This window comes from Engystomops pustulosus, chromosome 8, assembly GCF_040894005.1.
Source record: "Engystomops pustulosus chromosome 8, aEngPut4.maternal, whole genome shotgun sequence".
Lineage (NCBI taxonomy): Eukaryota > Metazoa > Chordata > Amphibia > Anura > Leptodactylidae > Engystomops > Engystomops pustulosus.
Window position 1 is genome coordinate 13,022,626 of NC_092418.1, and position 16,139 is coordinate 13,038,764.

A 16,139-nucleotide genomic window follows, 5' to 3' on the forward strand; every position below is an offset into this window, starting at 1 on the left:
TGGAGTTTGGGGCTCACTGTCCTGTTTGACTCTTGACTCCTATTACAATTCTCATTTAATATTCACAAGGGAATTTGAACATATTGGGGAAATTAACCTACCCGTCCTGCGCGATCCCCGATCCGTACTGTCCGAAGAGGATGAACTCTGCCGCGATTCATGAAGACCGTGCGCCCAATTTCCTGCATGTGTCGCTTCCCCGCTCAGGTCCACCGGAGTTCCCCTTCTTCTTCCTGGTGCATCTAAGTGCATTGTCCGTGTATAATGCGCTGTGCGGGGAGTCACTAAGATCCTGCGCCCAATATCCTGCATGTGTCACTTCCCCGCTCAGGTCCCCGGAGTTCACCTTCTTCTTCCTGGTGCATGTAAGTGCATTGTCCGTGTATAATGTGCTGTGCGGGGAGTCACTAAGATCATGCGCCCGATATCCTGCATGTGTCTCTTCCCCGCTCAGGTCCCTGGAGTTCACCTTCTTCTTCTTGGTGCATGTAAGTGCATTGTCCGTGTATAATGTGCTGTGCGGGGAGTCACTAAGATCATGCGCCCGATATCCTGCATGTGTCTCTTCCCCGCTCAGGTCCCTGGAGTTCACCTTCTTCTTCTTGGTGCATGTAAGTGCATTGTCTGTGTATAATGTGCTGTGCAGTAGTCACTAAGATCGTGCGCCCGATATCCTGCATGTGTCGCTTCCCTGCTCAGGTCCCAGGAGTTCACCTTCTTCTTCCTGGTGCATGTAAGTGCATTGTCTGTGTATAATGTGCTGGGGGTATTATTGGGGGTCATTTACTAAGGGCCCGATTCGCGTTTTCCCGACGTGTTACCCGAATATTTCCGATTTGCGCCGATTGTACCTGAATTGCCCCGGGATTGTGGCGCACGCGATCGGATTGTGGCGCATCGGCGCCGGTATGCGCGCAACGGAAATCGGGGGGCGTGGCCGAACAAAAACCCGACGTATTCGGAAAAACCGCCGCATTTAAAAACCGAAAAAGTGTAGCTTACCAAGCGCTTACCTTCACCTGGTCCAGCTCGGTGCATTCCGGCGCGTTGAGATGCTTTTAAGCGCAGCAGCGCCACCTGGTGGACGGCAGAGGAACTACCTTCATAAATCCCGTCCGGACCCGAATCCTGTGCAGAGAACGCGCCGCTGGATCGCGAATGGGCCGGGTAAGTAAATCTGCCCCATTGTGTTTTTCCCTTTATTTGTTATGTGTGTGCACAGTATCATAATAGGGATTGTCTTAGTGGTTGACCTGTATCATTAGGATACGCAGAGCCAAGTAGGCAGGGCTGTTGGATGGCTGGAGTTTGGGGCTCAATGTCCTGTTTGACTCTTGACTCCTATTACAATTCTCATTTAATATTCACAAGGGAATTTGAACATATTGGGGAAATTAACTTACCCGTCCTGCGCGATCCCCGATCCGTACTGTCCGAAGAGGATGAACTCTGCCGCGATTCATGAAGACCGTGCGCCCAATTTCCTGCATGTGTCGCTTCCCCGCTCAGGTCCCTGGAGTTCACCATCTTCTTCCTGGTGCATGTAAGTGCATTGTCTGTGTATAATGTGCTGTGCGGGGGAGTCACTAAGATCATGCACCCGATATCCTGCATGTGTCGCTTCCCCGCTCAGGTTCCCGGAGTTCACCTTCTTCTTCCTGGTGCATGTAAGTGCATTGTCCATGTATAATGGGCTGTGCGGGGAGTCACTAAGATCCTGCACCCTATATCCTGCATGTGTCGCTTCCCCGCTCAGGTCTCAGGAGTTCACCTTCTTCTTCCTGGTGCATGTAAGTGCATTGTCCGTGTATAATGTGCTGTGCGGGGAGTCACTAAGATCCTGCATCCGATATCCTGCATGTGTCGCTTCCCCGCTCAGGTCCCAGGAATTCACCTTCTTCTTCCTGGTGCATGTAAGTGCATTGTCCGTGTATAATGCGCTGTGCGGGGAGTCACTTAGATCCTGCGACCGATATCCTGCATGTATCGCTTCCCCGCTCAGGTCCCCGGAGTTCACCTTCTTCTTCCTGGTGCATGTAAGTGCATTGTCCGTGTATAATGCGCTGTGCGGGGAGTCAGTAAGATCATGCGCCCGATATCCTGCATGTGTCGCTTCCCCGCTCAGGTCCCCGGAGTTCACCTTCTTCTTCCTGGTGCATGTAAGTGCATTGTCCGTGTATAATGTGCTGTGCGGGGAGTCACTTAGATCCTGCGACCGATATCCTGCATGTGTGGCTTCCCCGCTCAGGTCCCCGGAGTTCACCTTCTTCTTCCTGGTGCATGTAAGTGCATTGTCCGTGTATAATGTGCTGTGCGGGGAGTCACTAAGATCCTGCGCCCGATATCCTGCATGTGTCCCTTCCCCGCTCAGGTCCCCGGAGTTCACCTTCTTCTTCCTGGTGCATGTAAGTGCATTGTCCTTGTATAATAAGATCCTGTGCCCGATATCCTGCATGTGTCGCTTCCCCGCTCAGGTCCCAGGAGTTCACCTTCTTCTTCCTGGTGCATGAAAGTGCTTGGCTTGCGACACAATATTTAAGTTAAATTCTGCGGTATGTCCGATTTGTGTTCACCGATTTGTGTCGCATGAAAACCGGCGAGATTGCGCCAAAATCCGGTCGCGTGCACCAATAAACCCTTTTAAATCCCTGTCCCAGTGGTGCAAAACAGAAATCATCGGGATGTCCGACGAAATTTCGGTCCGTGGGGCCCTTAGTAAATGGGCCCCATTATCTGTCGATTCACTTGACTAAATTGCAGCACTTCTGTTCTTCTTAAAATTGAACAAAGACCACAGTACAGAAGTTATAGTGCAGAATAAGTGACAGAAATCGTATATAAGAGACTGGTTAAACGTTAAATAAATTTGGGGGTTTTTTTGTCTATGAATCTATATAATGGTAAGAACATGGGTTTGGTAACATATGAGGTACAGTATGGGGCATAGATATACAGGATGATAGAAAATCATGAATAAGTCCAGTTATGGATTTACAATTATGTTTTCATAATTTTTGGATATTTTGAATCATATTTAATAAATTCAGGTGAAATGATATTGTTTTTTCTAGCTTCGGGGATATTGCACTATGGAGAACTTCACGTCTGTTCCTACAGATTTTAACATTTTGCCATTTTCCTATACGGCTGGTAGTCGGCCATTTCTCTCCGGCCTGTTCTCTGTGATCTACCTGCTTGGTCTCCTCATGAATGTGCTGATTGTTACTCTCATCTATGTGGATAAGAAGCTGCACAGCCCCATGTATCTGTTCCTCTTTAACTTGTCCCTCGTAGATCTGTGTTACACAACAACCATCATCCCAAAACTCCTACACATCCTCTCATCTGGAAATCCAAAAGTGTCCTTCAGACAATGCTTCACCCAGGTCTACTTCTTCTTCTTGGCAGCTGGGACAGAAGACCTTCTCCTGTTCACCATGGCCTATGACCGCTACGTTGCGATCTGTAAGCCTCTGCACTATCACTCCATACTCAGTAAGAAAGTCTGCACGGTCTATATGGTCACTATAGGGTTTTGCGCCGCTTTAAACTCCTCTCTGATTACAGTCCCGACCATGAAGATGTCCTTCTGTAATTCCACCACAATTCACCATTTCTATTGCGATGCGAAAGCCTTGACCAAGATCTCCTGCGCCGGGAGAGAAATCTTCTACCTGGTGATTTATTTTGAATTATTTTTTTTCGGCCTTTGCCCATTTTTATGCAGTTTTTGGTCCTATGTGAAGATATTACAGGTTATATTTCACATTCATTCTGGAGATGGAAGGAAAAAGGCCTTCTCCACCTGCTCGTCCCACCTCATCGTCATCATGCTCTACTACAGCACAGCAGCATTGGTCTATTTATTACCTCCTTCCAAATACTCCGATATCCTGGACCAGGTCTTCACCTTGTTATATGCCACGGTCACCCCAATGCTAAACCCTCTGATTTACAGTCTTAGAAATAAAGAAGTGAAGACGGCGGTGAAGAGATTATTGTGGTCAAAGTCTTAGACGTAGAACTTTAATCATCCACTTGCCGTAACATCGGTCATCAATGGAAGATCTACTGTCCCCGGTCTCATCCCCACAAGTGAAATTCTTCGTCTCCATTCAATAGATTTCACATATTGTTAACTTCTTGAGACAAATCCATTAACTTGTCCTACTTTATAGCTTTGAGAATTGTTCTGGGAAAAATAACATCCAAGAATTAGCACATACTGTACCCACAAGATAACCATGCAGCCGAGATCACTTCTGTCTTGTAATTTTTGTAACAGACAGTGGGGGTCATTTACTAAGGGCCCGATTCACGTTTTCCCGACATGTTACCCGAATATTTCCGATTTGCGCCGATTTCCCCTGTATTGCCCCGGGATTTTGGCGCACACGATCGGATTGTGGCGCATCGGCGCCGGCATGCGCGCGACGGAAATTGGGGGGCGTGGCCGAACAAAAACCCGACGTATTCGGAAAAACCGCCGCATTTAAAAACCGAAAATGTGTCGCTTGGGACGCGCTTACCTTCACTTGGTCCAGCTCGGTGTATTGAAGTGCTTTCAGATGCTTTTCAGCGCAGCAGCCCCACCTGGTGGACGGCGGAGGAACTACCGTCATAAATCCCGGCCGGACCCGAATCCAGCGCAGAGAAGGCGCCGCTGGATCGCGGATGGGCCGGGTAAGTAAATCTGCTCCACTGTTCCCACGTAATGGTTTGGGGTTAGGCTTATTCCAAGGGCGTTATCCAAGTGTCCCAATCAGTTATCACCCTTTCACCCGTTACAGGGGCATAAGGCCACGCCCGCTCAGAGAAGTATTGTAGTAGGTGACAGCTCTCTTAATTGGGTGAAAGTAGGCACATGCAAAGCAACATGGGTCAAAAAATTAGAGACAGTCCACAATCAGGGCAGGCAGCAGGCAGGTAAAATCCAAAATGCCAGCCATAGGTCAGAGCGGGGAGAAAGCAGACATAATCCAAGGTATCAAAGAAAAAAAAGACAGTGAACAAAAGAAATCACGCTCACCCAATATCCTAGCCAACATGTAGCCGGTGCAAGGACTTCTGAGCCGAGGTCAGTGTTGCAGAGAAAAAACAAGGGTTTTGTCCAGTTTCCAGGCATGAAATCCAAGGTACATGAAATCAAAGTCGGATCAAGATGGGGTTGTAAATAGAACAGAGCCGCAATTAGGTTCCTACAAATATTTCGGTCCACAGATGCTACAACAATAAAAATCCTCAGACCAAAACTCTTAATAATCCAAGAACAAAAACATTTGGTTGGGTCAAACATGAGTCAACTTCAACACATCTAGTGTATCCTTCTGAGATATGGACAGCCAGAGGGTTAGTTGATTGGCTGAAGATCTTGTATGTAGGGACAGACAGTATTCCAAAGAACTGTTGGATCTGATGCTCTTCAGAAGTTGGTCTTGTGTTCTCCAAAGTTGTCCAAAGCTGTTACTGTTTGCATTTGACCACTTCTTTAGTACAGTTGATCGTGGTCCATTGTTGGGAGTCAGGAGAGACCAGGTGACACTGGAGGCTATGGTGGGGGTGGTTATGGAGATTGTGTCACCGAACTGGAGACAGAGTGGGCAATGGCAGGGGACGACTGCTACTCTGAGGCTTCTAGGCCTTGCTTGGTATGAGTAAGAGTCTCAGACTTGAAGAAGAAGTTTCAGACTTTGATCTCCCAAACACTCTTCCAGACCTTCAAAGGGTCCACTAAAGTTCTTGAATTTGCACAAAAGATTACTCCATGCAAAATTGTGACCGCAGGTTTAAGATTGCCACTCCCAATATGGCCTTTTAAGGGTCGGTCTTTGAAGCTTTGGGACAGGGTAAACCTGATCAAAACTGACCTGCTTCTGTTGCACACTAATGTGGGAAAAATATTCATGGAACATCTCTGGCATTTCTAGATCAGTACAGGATAGGTAAGGACATGTATCTACACAGTGGGGCAAATTTACTTACCCGGTTCTGTCGCGATCCAGCGGCGCGTTCTCCAACGAGGATTCGGGTCTTCTGGCGATTCACTAAAGTCGTGCGCCCGATGTCCACCAGGTGTCGCTGCTTACCTCTCCGCATACCTGCTCCCATCCCGGCTGGCCAGCGTGCGCTTTCTCGCTCCCTAGGGCGCTTGCGCCGGCACTCGCAGATTTAAAGGGCCAGCGCACCTCTGATTGGCACTGGCCACTTCCGGGTTGCCCTTATAAGCCGGCTTCTCCCAGCAACTGCCGCCAGATCTTGTGACCCTAGCCTATAAGAAAGCTTCCTTCTGTGTTCCTTGTTCCTGCTCTGATCTCCTGTTGTGACCACGGACCTGACCCTGACTTTGCTCCTTCGCTGCCAGCCTTAACCTCCTGCTCCGTTCCCGAGCTTGCATGTGTGCCACCTGCCTCGACCATCTGCCTGTTCCTGACCACAAGACTGCCCAGTGATACCTCGACCATGGCTGCCACAGCCAGCAAGTCACACCTGTGGAACCACCTGGCATCACGCTGCAGCAAGACCATTCTGCTTTGCGGCAGGCTATGGTGAAGACCAGGTGCTACTTAGATTCCAGTCCCAGGTGTCGGCTTGTGTCATTGTCCGTGGTGGTCCAGGGGGTTCACTAACCCAAAAGCCTTACAGTAAGATCCGGCCATGGACCCCGCCCAGGTACTGCTTCCGAAACTGGCTGATCTTACTACCGTTGTGGACCAGCAGTCCCATCAGATTGCTTTGCAGGGAACAGCTAGGACAGGTCACCACCACGCTGCAACAGTTGCTTGTCATTCCTGCAACTTCTCCTGCAACCCCGACTTGTCTTCCTGCCGCTGAACCTAGGCTAAGACTGTCTATGCCCGACAAGGATGATGGGGACCTCAAGCTGTGCAGGGGCTTTATTACTCAGTGCTCCTTGCACATAGAACTCATTCCGTTTCAGTTTGTCACTGAGCGATCCAAGGTGGCATTCATTGTCAGTCTCCTCACAGGGAAGGCCCTGGCCTGGGCTACTTCTCTGTGGGACAGAGGCAATCCGGTCACGGCTATGCACACGGCTTTCCTGGCGGAATTCAGGGCTGTGTTTGAAGTCTCAGCTGAGACTGCGCTGCTGAACCTGTGCCAAGGGGTCTCATCTGTTGGAGAGTATGCTGTTCAGTTCCACACCCTGGCCACTAAACTCTCCTGGAATGATGCGGCTCTGTCAGAAACCTTTAAGAAAGGACTTTCGCCTCAAGTTGACACATTTCGCGATCGTGACCTGCTATCATCCCTGAGTGGCCTCATCAAACTCGCCACTCGCATTCATGTGCATTTTTTTGGAGTGTGCCGAGGAGCTACATCACAAGCATCCCCAAGGCCGCCCTCAACGTCTACCTCACCTGGCCTCTGCCCGCTCCAACCTCCAGCCGTACCATCTGCAGAGGAGCCTATGCAGCTGGATAGAGCCCGACTCTCCTCCCAGGAACGCTCCAGATGATGTCAGAAGAATCTTTGACTGTACTGTGCCACTCTGAAGTACTTCATTGGGGCTTGTCCGGTCCATCCCCAGCGTCCGTGAAACACCAGCACCTAGGGTTCTTGGGAGAAGCGTCCCTAGGTGTGCCTGTGCTTCTCTGTTTCAGCTCCCGCACTTCAATTCACGTTCCAGCTTTCTTGGACTCCGGTTCTGGGGGGAACTTTGTGGATGCCGCTCTGGTCTCCCGGCATCACATTCCAGTGGTGCCTCTCATCATCTCCTCAGTCAGCGTACATATCCTTTCATATCCTCACTGAGCCTATCTCTTTGCAAGTAGGAGCCCTTCATAAGGAAAGACTGTCCTTTTATGTGCTGCCACGCTCATCTCTCCTGCTGGATCTCCCAGGGCTGCAACTCCACGCTCCGGTCCTTAGCTGGAAGATGGGGGAGGTCCTTAGTTGGGGATGAGAATGTCAGTCCCGCTGCATGGTGGTGCCTCTGCCTGTCCTGGCTTTCTCCGTGACTCCTAAGACCTTAAGGTCTACCTATGTGTTAACTGGACTTTGACAATGTTTTTTCCAAAAAACAAGCAGAAACTTTGCATCCGCATTGTCCCTATGATTATCCTGTGGATCTCCTGCCTGGTGCCTCTCCTCCCAGCGGTCGTGTGTATCCTCTTTCAGTTCCAGAGACTGCTGCTATGTCAGAGTATATTTAAGAGAACCTGCAGAGATGCTTCATATGCAAATCCTACTCTCTCTGGCTAGTGCAGGCTTCTTTTTCGTGACCAAGAAGGACGGCTTTCTCCGTCCTTGCATAGACTATCATGGGCTTAACAAGGTCACGGTTAAAAAACGCTAGCCTCTGCTGTTGATCACAGAGCTCTTTGACTGCCTGCACGGTTTCAAGGTGTTCTCCAAGCTGGATCTTTGTGAGGCCTACAATCTCATCCGGATCCACAAGGGTGATGAATGGAAGACAGCGTTTAACACTCGTGATGGACATTTCGAGTACCTTGTGATGCCATTTGGACTATGTAATGCTCCTGCTGTCTTCCTGGAATTCGTTAATGACATCTTCAGAGATCTGCTGTATATGTGTTTCTACCTAGACGACATCTTGGTGTTCTCCCCAGACCTTGAGACCCATCTGTCCCACGTATGGCAAGTTCTTGGCTGCCTTCAGGCTAATCGTCTCTACGCTAAGCTCGAGAAATGTCAGTTTCACCAATGGAGCCTTCCTTTTCTAGGCTATATAAACTCCAACAGAGACCTCCAGATGGATCCTGCTAAACTGTCTGCAGTTCTACAGTGGCCACGCCCAGAAGGTCTCTGTGCCATTCAGAGGTTCCTGGGTTTGTGAACTATAATTGACAGTTTATTCTGCATTTCTCTACTCTAGTGTCTCTCATCGTGCGCTCACCAAGAAGGGCGCTAATCCCCACCTCTGGTCCTTGGCGGCTGTAGAAGCCTTTTCATGGTTGAAGTCCACCTTTGCCTCAGCTCATGTTCTCTCCAGGCCTAACACAGAGAAGCCCTTTCATCTTGAGGTTGACGCATCCTCCGTAGGTGCTGGGGTGTTGCTCACCCACAAAGGGTCTAAGGGCCATACTCTAACTTACGTTTTTTTTATATATTACTTTTTCTTTTTCTTAGTGCTCCGCAGAGAGAAATTACTCTATAGGAGATAGAGAACTATTGGACATCAAGCTTGCTCTGGAAGAATGGCTATATCTACTGGAAGGAGCTCTCCATCTGGTTTGTGTATACACAGACCATAAGGACCTCCTGTATCTCCAGATAGCCCAACATCTTTATCCCAGGCAAGCCCGTTGGTCGCTCTTCTTTTCACGCTTCAACCTGTTGATCCATTATGTCCGGCGGAGAAGAATATCAAGGATGAAGCCCTTTCTCGTGCCTCTGACGTCATTGGAGAAGAGCCGGTCCCTCAGCATATTATCTCTCCTGAACAACTGGTTGTTGCCGCTCCGGTGGATCTTTGGCAGCTTCCTCCCGGCAAGACCTAAGTTTGACCTGCACTCTGGAAGAGGATTTTGTCTTGGGGACATTCGTCACGTCTGGCTGGACACCCTGCGGTGCAACACTATGTGGCCCTGATCTCCCACTACTACTGGTGGACTGACCTGGTCAAAGAAGTCCGGGATTTCGTGGGATCCTGCACTTCCTTGTTGCTTCCATTGCCGATACCCAGTCACCCGTGGTCTCACGTGGCTATAGACTTTGTCACAGATCTTCCACCTTCCTTTGGCAATACCATCATCTGGGTGGTGACTGACCAATTTTTTAAAGATGTCCCATTTTGTTTCCCTTCTAGGTCTTCCATCTGCTCCACGTCTTGCCAGTTTGTTCTTCTGGCATATCTTCCGGCTTCATGAACTGCCTCAACACATCGTGTCTGACTGAGGGGTCCAGTTTATGTCCAAGTTCTGACATTCCTTGTGTAACCAGCTGCAAGTAAATCTGGACTTTTCTTCTGCTTACCACCCACAGTCGAATGGTCGAGTAGAAAGGGTGAATCAGATTCTGGGAGGTTACCTCCGGCACTTCATCTCTGCCCGTCAAGTTTATTGGTCTTATCTGCTAGCATGGGCTGAGTTCTCCTATAACTCACTGGACTCTGGGTCTGCTGGGGCAACTCCTTTCTTTGTGGTCTACAGACAAATGGCTCGCCCACCTCTTCCTCTAGCCGTTTCCTCTTATGTCCCTGTGGTAGAGGAGCTGATTCCGGATCTCAAATCTATCTGGGAACAGACCCATCATTCTCTCTACGGGCCACTGCTCACACCAAGTCCCAGGCTGATAAGAGATGTAGGACTCCTCCTGTCTTCTCTCCCGGTGACAAGGTGTGGTTATCCTTCAGATACATCTGGCTGAAGATACCTAGCTAAAAGCTTGGTCCTCGCTTCCTTGGTCCCTTTGAGGTGATTAGACACATAAATCCGGTGGCGTACAAGCTCCACCTTCCTCCTACGAACTCCTTCCACGTCTCCCTCCTGAAGCCTGTCATCTTGAACCACTTCTCTCAGCAATCTCCTCCACTTGCATCAGAGGCTGACTCCACGGACATCTACTAGGTTAAAAAGGTGCTGGACATGAAGCCCGTGAGAGGTAAGTGGTTCTTTCTTGTCGACTGGAAGGGGTTTGGGCCAGAAGAGAGATCCTGGGAGCCTGAAGAGAATATTCTGGACCGTAGTCTCCTCCAAAGATTTCTTCAGACCAAGAAAAGGGGGAGCCCAAAGGGGGGGGGTTCTGTCACGTGTGTCTCTGCGATACAACTTATGGATTTCAGGCACACCCCCTCTCCGTGGCTGTGCCCGAGCTCACTTACCTCTCGGCATTCCTGCTCCCGCCCCGACTGGCCAGCGCGATTGGCACTAGTCACTTCTGGGTTCTCCTTATAAGCCGGCTTATCCCAGCAGCCGTAACTTAGTGCTCCTAGCCTATGAGAAAGCTTCCTTCTGTGTTCCTTGTTCCTGCTCTGGTCTCCCATTATAACCACGGACCTGACCCTGACCTTGCTCCTTCGCTGCCAGTCTTGACCTCCTGCTCCGTTACCGACCTTGCATCATTGCCGCCTGCCTTGACCATTTAATCTGCCCAGTTAATCTGTACCTCGACTTTGGCTGCCACATCTGGCATTCGCACCTGTGGAACGACCTGGTGGCATCACAGCGCAGCAGGACCATCTTGCTTTGCGACAGGCTCTGCTGAAGACCGGGTGCCACTTAGATTCCGGTCCCAAGTGTCGGCTTGTGTCATCGTCCGTGGTGGTCCAGGGGGTTTACTAACCCAAAAGCCTGACAATGTCATGTATAAACACAGTGGGGCAGATTTACTCACCCGGTCCATTCGCGATCCAGCGGCGCGTTCTCTGTGGAGGATTTGGGTCTTCCGGCGATTCACTAAGGTAGTTCCCCCGATGTCCACTAGGTGTCGCTACTGCGCTGAATTCCGTCGGAGTTCACTGAAGTTCACCAAGCCAGGCCAGGCGCAGGTAAGCGTGTGTCAAGCGACACAATTTTTTTTTTAAATACGGCGATTTCTCCGAATCCGACGGGTTTTCCGACGGCCACGCCCCCCGATTTCCGTCGCGTGCATGCTGGCGCCGATGTGCCACAATCTGATCGCGTGCGCCAAAATCCCGGGGCAATTCAGGGAAAATCGGCGCAAAACAGTAAAATTCGGGTAACCCGACGTAAAAACACGGTTCGGGCCATTAGTAAATGACCCCCAGTGACTGCAGCAGCAGAATATCCTGGAGTATAATACAGTATATAACTCAGGGTTAGATTCATAGTAGAATAGTTATTTCCATTATTAGAGCAGAACAGTAAAAGTATTAGAAATGTTGGATACCAGAAACGATGGACATAAAAGCAGGTAAATAACTTGACTCCTTTTGGAATAAATTACAAACCTCCAAGGAAATAACGAGAACACAATTAATCCCATAACGATGCAGATACAATGTAATAGATGTTGTAGTGATACTATTTCCCTCTGGGAATTTCCTAGGGAATAACAGACGGATCATGTTATAAATTCTGCTCTTTGTACCTTCACGGACAGACAGCGGGTGGTGGCAGGACGTCTTCTCCTGTGTATATACAGTATGTACATATATATGGTCTGGGATGTAGGATCCTGGATGTCTAATGACGTGTGATGGGACATGTCAGTGTTTCCCGGTTGTGTCCTTATCTTTGACCATACACATAGTCACCTCAGGATGATTCTTGGTGTACGATGGAGCTGAGAGACGTCTTGGTGAACCTCACCTCAGCAGGATATTTCCTCATTGTGCCCTTTTCTAGCACAGCGGAGGATAAACCTCTCATCTTGGTGGTGTTCACCTTGTTGTATGTATGTGGAGGACTGGTCAATGTGGTGAGCATAGCAGTGATACTCAGAGACCACCACTTACACACCCCCATGTACTTCCTCCTGTGTAACCTCTCCATAGTAGACATCTGCTACACAACCGTCATTATTCCCAAACTGCTGGACATGTTACTCTCTGGGAACAACTCCATGTCCTCAGCCCAATGCTTCACTCAGATGTTCTTCTTCTTCTGGACTGGAAGTACGGAGGACCTGCTATTGTTTGCTATGGCCTACGACCGCTATGTGGCCATCTGCTCCCCGCTGCACTATCCAACCATCCTGAGCCGCAGTAATTGCATCCTGATGATCGTCTCCATCTGGTTATGTGGATGTCTAAATGGATTCTTTCTTTTATCGTCCTTTACGGGATTGTCCTTCTGTCATTCTCATACAATCCAACACTTTTTCTGTGACTCAAAGGCCCTCACGAAAATCTCCTGCGGAGGGAATAGCTTGTTCACTATTGTCATGTGTATAGAGTTTGTTATGTTTGGGGTTTGTCCATTCGCTTGCACCGTGACCTCATATGTGAAAATCATCAATGTCATCCTGTGTATAAAATCTATGGCCGGACGGAAGAAGGCCTTCTCCACCTGCTCCTCTCACCTCAACGTCCTCCTCATCTACTACGTCACCGTGGCGGTGGTGATAGTGACACCAACCTCACAGCACTCAGATCTGGTGGAGCAGGTCTTCACGTTGCTGTACACCACTGCCGCCCCCATGGTCAATCCACTCATATACAGTCTTAGGAATAGAGAAGTTAGGAGGGCTCTGAGGAGATTAGGAGGGTTCAAGTAAAGTAGAATATTGGTACTAAAATAATAATTTGGTCATCACCAAACTTTATGAACAGATTCATCTCAGATGCCTCATCACTTACCTTATTCAATACAACATCTGAAGCTTTTCTGCGCCAATTCTTGAAAATTGTATCACACAACACAGAAAACACATTCAGAGGTTTCTCTCCTTGACAAAACTTGTCAATGTCACGGCACAAAACTGTCACAGGGCTGGTGGCGAGAAATGGCTGGTCTTGGCGGAGGTGGCATGAATCTCCAGTACAGACCGAAAGTTTGCACTCACCTTCTCGTTCAAAGAGTTTTCTTTTTTTTCACGACTATAATAATTGTAGATTCACACTGAAGGCATCAAAACTATGAATTATCACATGTGGAATTGTATACTTACCAAAAAGGTGTGAAACAACTGAAAACATTTCTTATATTCTAGGTTCCTTTTGCTGTGATTACTGCTTTGCACTTTATTGGCTTTTCTTGGTGAGCTTCAAGAGGTAGCCACCTGAAATGGTCTTCCAAGAGTCTGGAAGGAGTTCCCAGAGATTCCAGGCAGTTGTTGGCCCTTTTGCCTTCACTCTGTGGTGCAGCTCATCCCAAACCATCTCAATTGGGTTCAGGTCAGGTGACTGTGGAGGTCAGGTCATCTGGAGTAGCCCCCCATCACTCTACTTCTTTGTCAGATAGCCCTTCCACCGCCTGGAGGTGTTTGGGGTCAATGCCCTGTTGAAAGATAAACTATGGTCCAACTAAGCGCAAACCGGATAGAATAGCAGCGCTGCACGATGCTGGTGGTAACCATGCTGGTCCAGTATAATCCCAAACAGTGAAAATACAGAAAACTCTTTGAATGAGAAGGTGGGTCCAAACTTTTGGCCTGTACTGTATAAGTTCTTGTGTTGTCACATTTAGGTAAAATTAATAAAACAAACTACCACAAAAATAGGCAAAGCAGCTATCATAACATTTGTAACAGGTCTTCTACAGGAAGGGGAGGGGTACACTTTTTATAAACTTTTTTTAGGTTCTATAGGTCGTTAGACGCCCCGAGGTCTCATTGCTCATACAATAAATGGAATCAATCTAAGAGAAATGGAATTAATAAGATCCATGTGACCTCTGCCCTCGACTAGACATCATGGAAACAGGAGATGACTTGGATACAGGATACAAGTTCCCTCCTAGCTTTAGTCTATGTACAAGCGCAAGTTCAGGAAGATCAAATAGAGTTAAAAACAATAAAAAACCCAAGTGGAACATTTGTTCATCTCCTGCTCCAGTAGAAGTCGGCTGGAGAAACGTGACACAAGCCCCTGCTCAACATCGATGGTTGGCTGGTTTCAGCTCAGTTTTGATCCTGAGGGATTTGCTCATCAAAGAAATATCTCAAATTCTCAAAATCTCAATCTCAAAATCTCCTAGTGATGTTTACACAATATAGATCATTTTTAACCCCTTACTTTACAATTTTAGTCAGTTTTAGCTCCTATCACTCAGTGATGGTCGGTGTAAGATTCTCTGAGCAGGCACATCATGATCCCTCTGTGCTATGAGATGCTGTGAGCTGATAATGTGCTTAGATTATCAGGGTACAGGGTTTATCTACACTTTCATTTACCTTCTGAACATTCACTGGTATCTGACACATAGAAAGAGAGATGAGACAGATCAGAGATGATGAGATCTATGAGATGCATATTACACACAATGAAACTCTGCTAGCTCATCTGTAAGACACACTCCGCTCTGCTATCTCACCAATAACACACACCCTTTTAACTGACAGCGTGTCTTTTAGTATATTAAATATATGAGTGTTGTGTTTTCTATGAGTATTTTGAACCAACCTTCACACCTTGCAGCAGACGGCTCCTACAATCCCCAAAGCTGGTGAAACTATTTGTCCTTTGTTGTGGGTTCAGTACTAGGATCAATGCCTTACAGGTTACAAAACGTTTCTTCAGTGAGTAGCATCTCATATATATTTATCAGGTCAGAAAAGCCATCGTGACTCTTCATGACAACAAAGAGTTGTGTGTGCGAAATTTTTTGGAGGACTCAGTTATTATCGGTTGCATCAACGAGGGCAACGATGAGAAGTACAGAAATACCATCAGTGACTTTGGTAAGTGGAGTGAAAGCAACAATCTAGTGATAAATGTTGAAAAAACAAAGGAGATGGTCATCGACCTAAAGAGGAACAAAATGGCCGCAGTACCAATTAGGATAAATGGGCGAGAAATAGATCAAAAAGTCAACACCTACAAGTACCTGGGGGTGCACATTCATGACAGGCTTGAATGGAGGCTCAATATCGACTGGTTATGTGGATAGGCCATGACCTTGTTGAGGAAGCTGAGGTCATTCTAAATCTTCACCCTAATATTAAAAATATTTTACCAAACAATGATGGAGAGCGTATTGTTCTATGTAGTTATCTGTTGGGGAGGAGGCTTAAACAGTAGAGAAAAGATCCGACTCAACAAGTTCATCCGGAGAGCCCAGAGCACTACTGGGAAGATGCTGCATCCGCTAGAGGAAGTCTGGCAAACCAGATGCCTTAGGAAATTTGACACCATTGTGAAAAACGGCAGCCACCCACTACACGAAAAATTACTACAGCAACGGAGCAACAGGAGTTATCGCTACCGCCAGGTGTATTGTCGTACCACGAGGTTCCACAACTCCTTCATCCCGAAGGCAATAGAACTATGCAACCATACGACGGCTAAAGCGAAGGACTAAGTCACACCCTCATTCCCCCTCCCACCAAACCCTCTCCCCACCACCCAAAATTAATGTAGTAACTGAAATGTTGTGTTGTTTAATATGTGAAATATGTAATGATGCACAAAACAACGGGAATAATAAAGTTTTATTCTATTCTAAAAAGTGGTTTAAAAAAAGTTACTCAAAACAAGATCAAAGAAGAACAACACTTCTCGCAAAAAGTAAGCCCTTTACCAGATTAAACATTTTCTC

At 47.8% G+C, this 16,139-nt stretch overlaps 2 protein-coding genes across 2 annotated transcripts; both read left to right on the forward strand.

Moving 5' to 3' along the window:
* Positions 1–3,089: 3,089 nt before the first annotated feature.
* LOC140076126 (olfactory receptor-like protein OLF4) lies at positions 3,090–4,016 on the forward strand. Its single transcript, XM_072122632.1, has one exon. The coding sequence runs from the start codon at positions 3,090–3,092 to the stop codon at positions 4,014–4,016; it is 927 nt and encodes a 308-aa protein (XP_071978733.1).
* Positions 4,017–12,219: 8,203 nt separating this feature from the next.
* Positions 12,220–15,491, forward strand: LOC140076127 (olfactory receptor 1L4-like). Its single transcript, XM_072122634.1, has 2 exons — positions 12,220–13,083; positions 15,150–15,491. The coding sequence occupies exons 1-2, from the start codon at positions 12,220–12,222 to the stop codon at positions 15,489–15,491; spliced, it is 1,206 nt and encodes a 401-aa protein (XP_071978735.1).
* Positions 15,492–16,139: the final 648 nt, after the last annotated feature.

Excerpts from the sequence above, each read along its gene's own strand:
- LOC140076126 (XM_072122632.1), top strand. The coding sequence starts at position 3,090 with ATGGAGAACTTCACGTCTGTTCCTACAGATTTTAACATTTTGCCATTT.
- LOC140076127 (XM_072122634.1), top strand. The coding sequence starts at position 12,220 with ATGGAGCTGAGAGACGTCTTGGTGAACCTCACCTCAGCAGGATATTTC. Across the intron at positions 13,084-15,149 it reads ACACCACTGCCGCCCCCATG|GTCAGAAAAGCCATCGTGAC; the intron begins GTCAATCCACTC and ends TATATTTATCAG.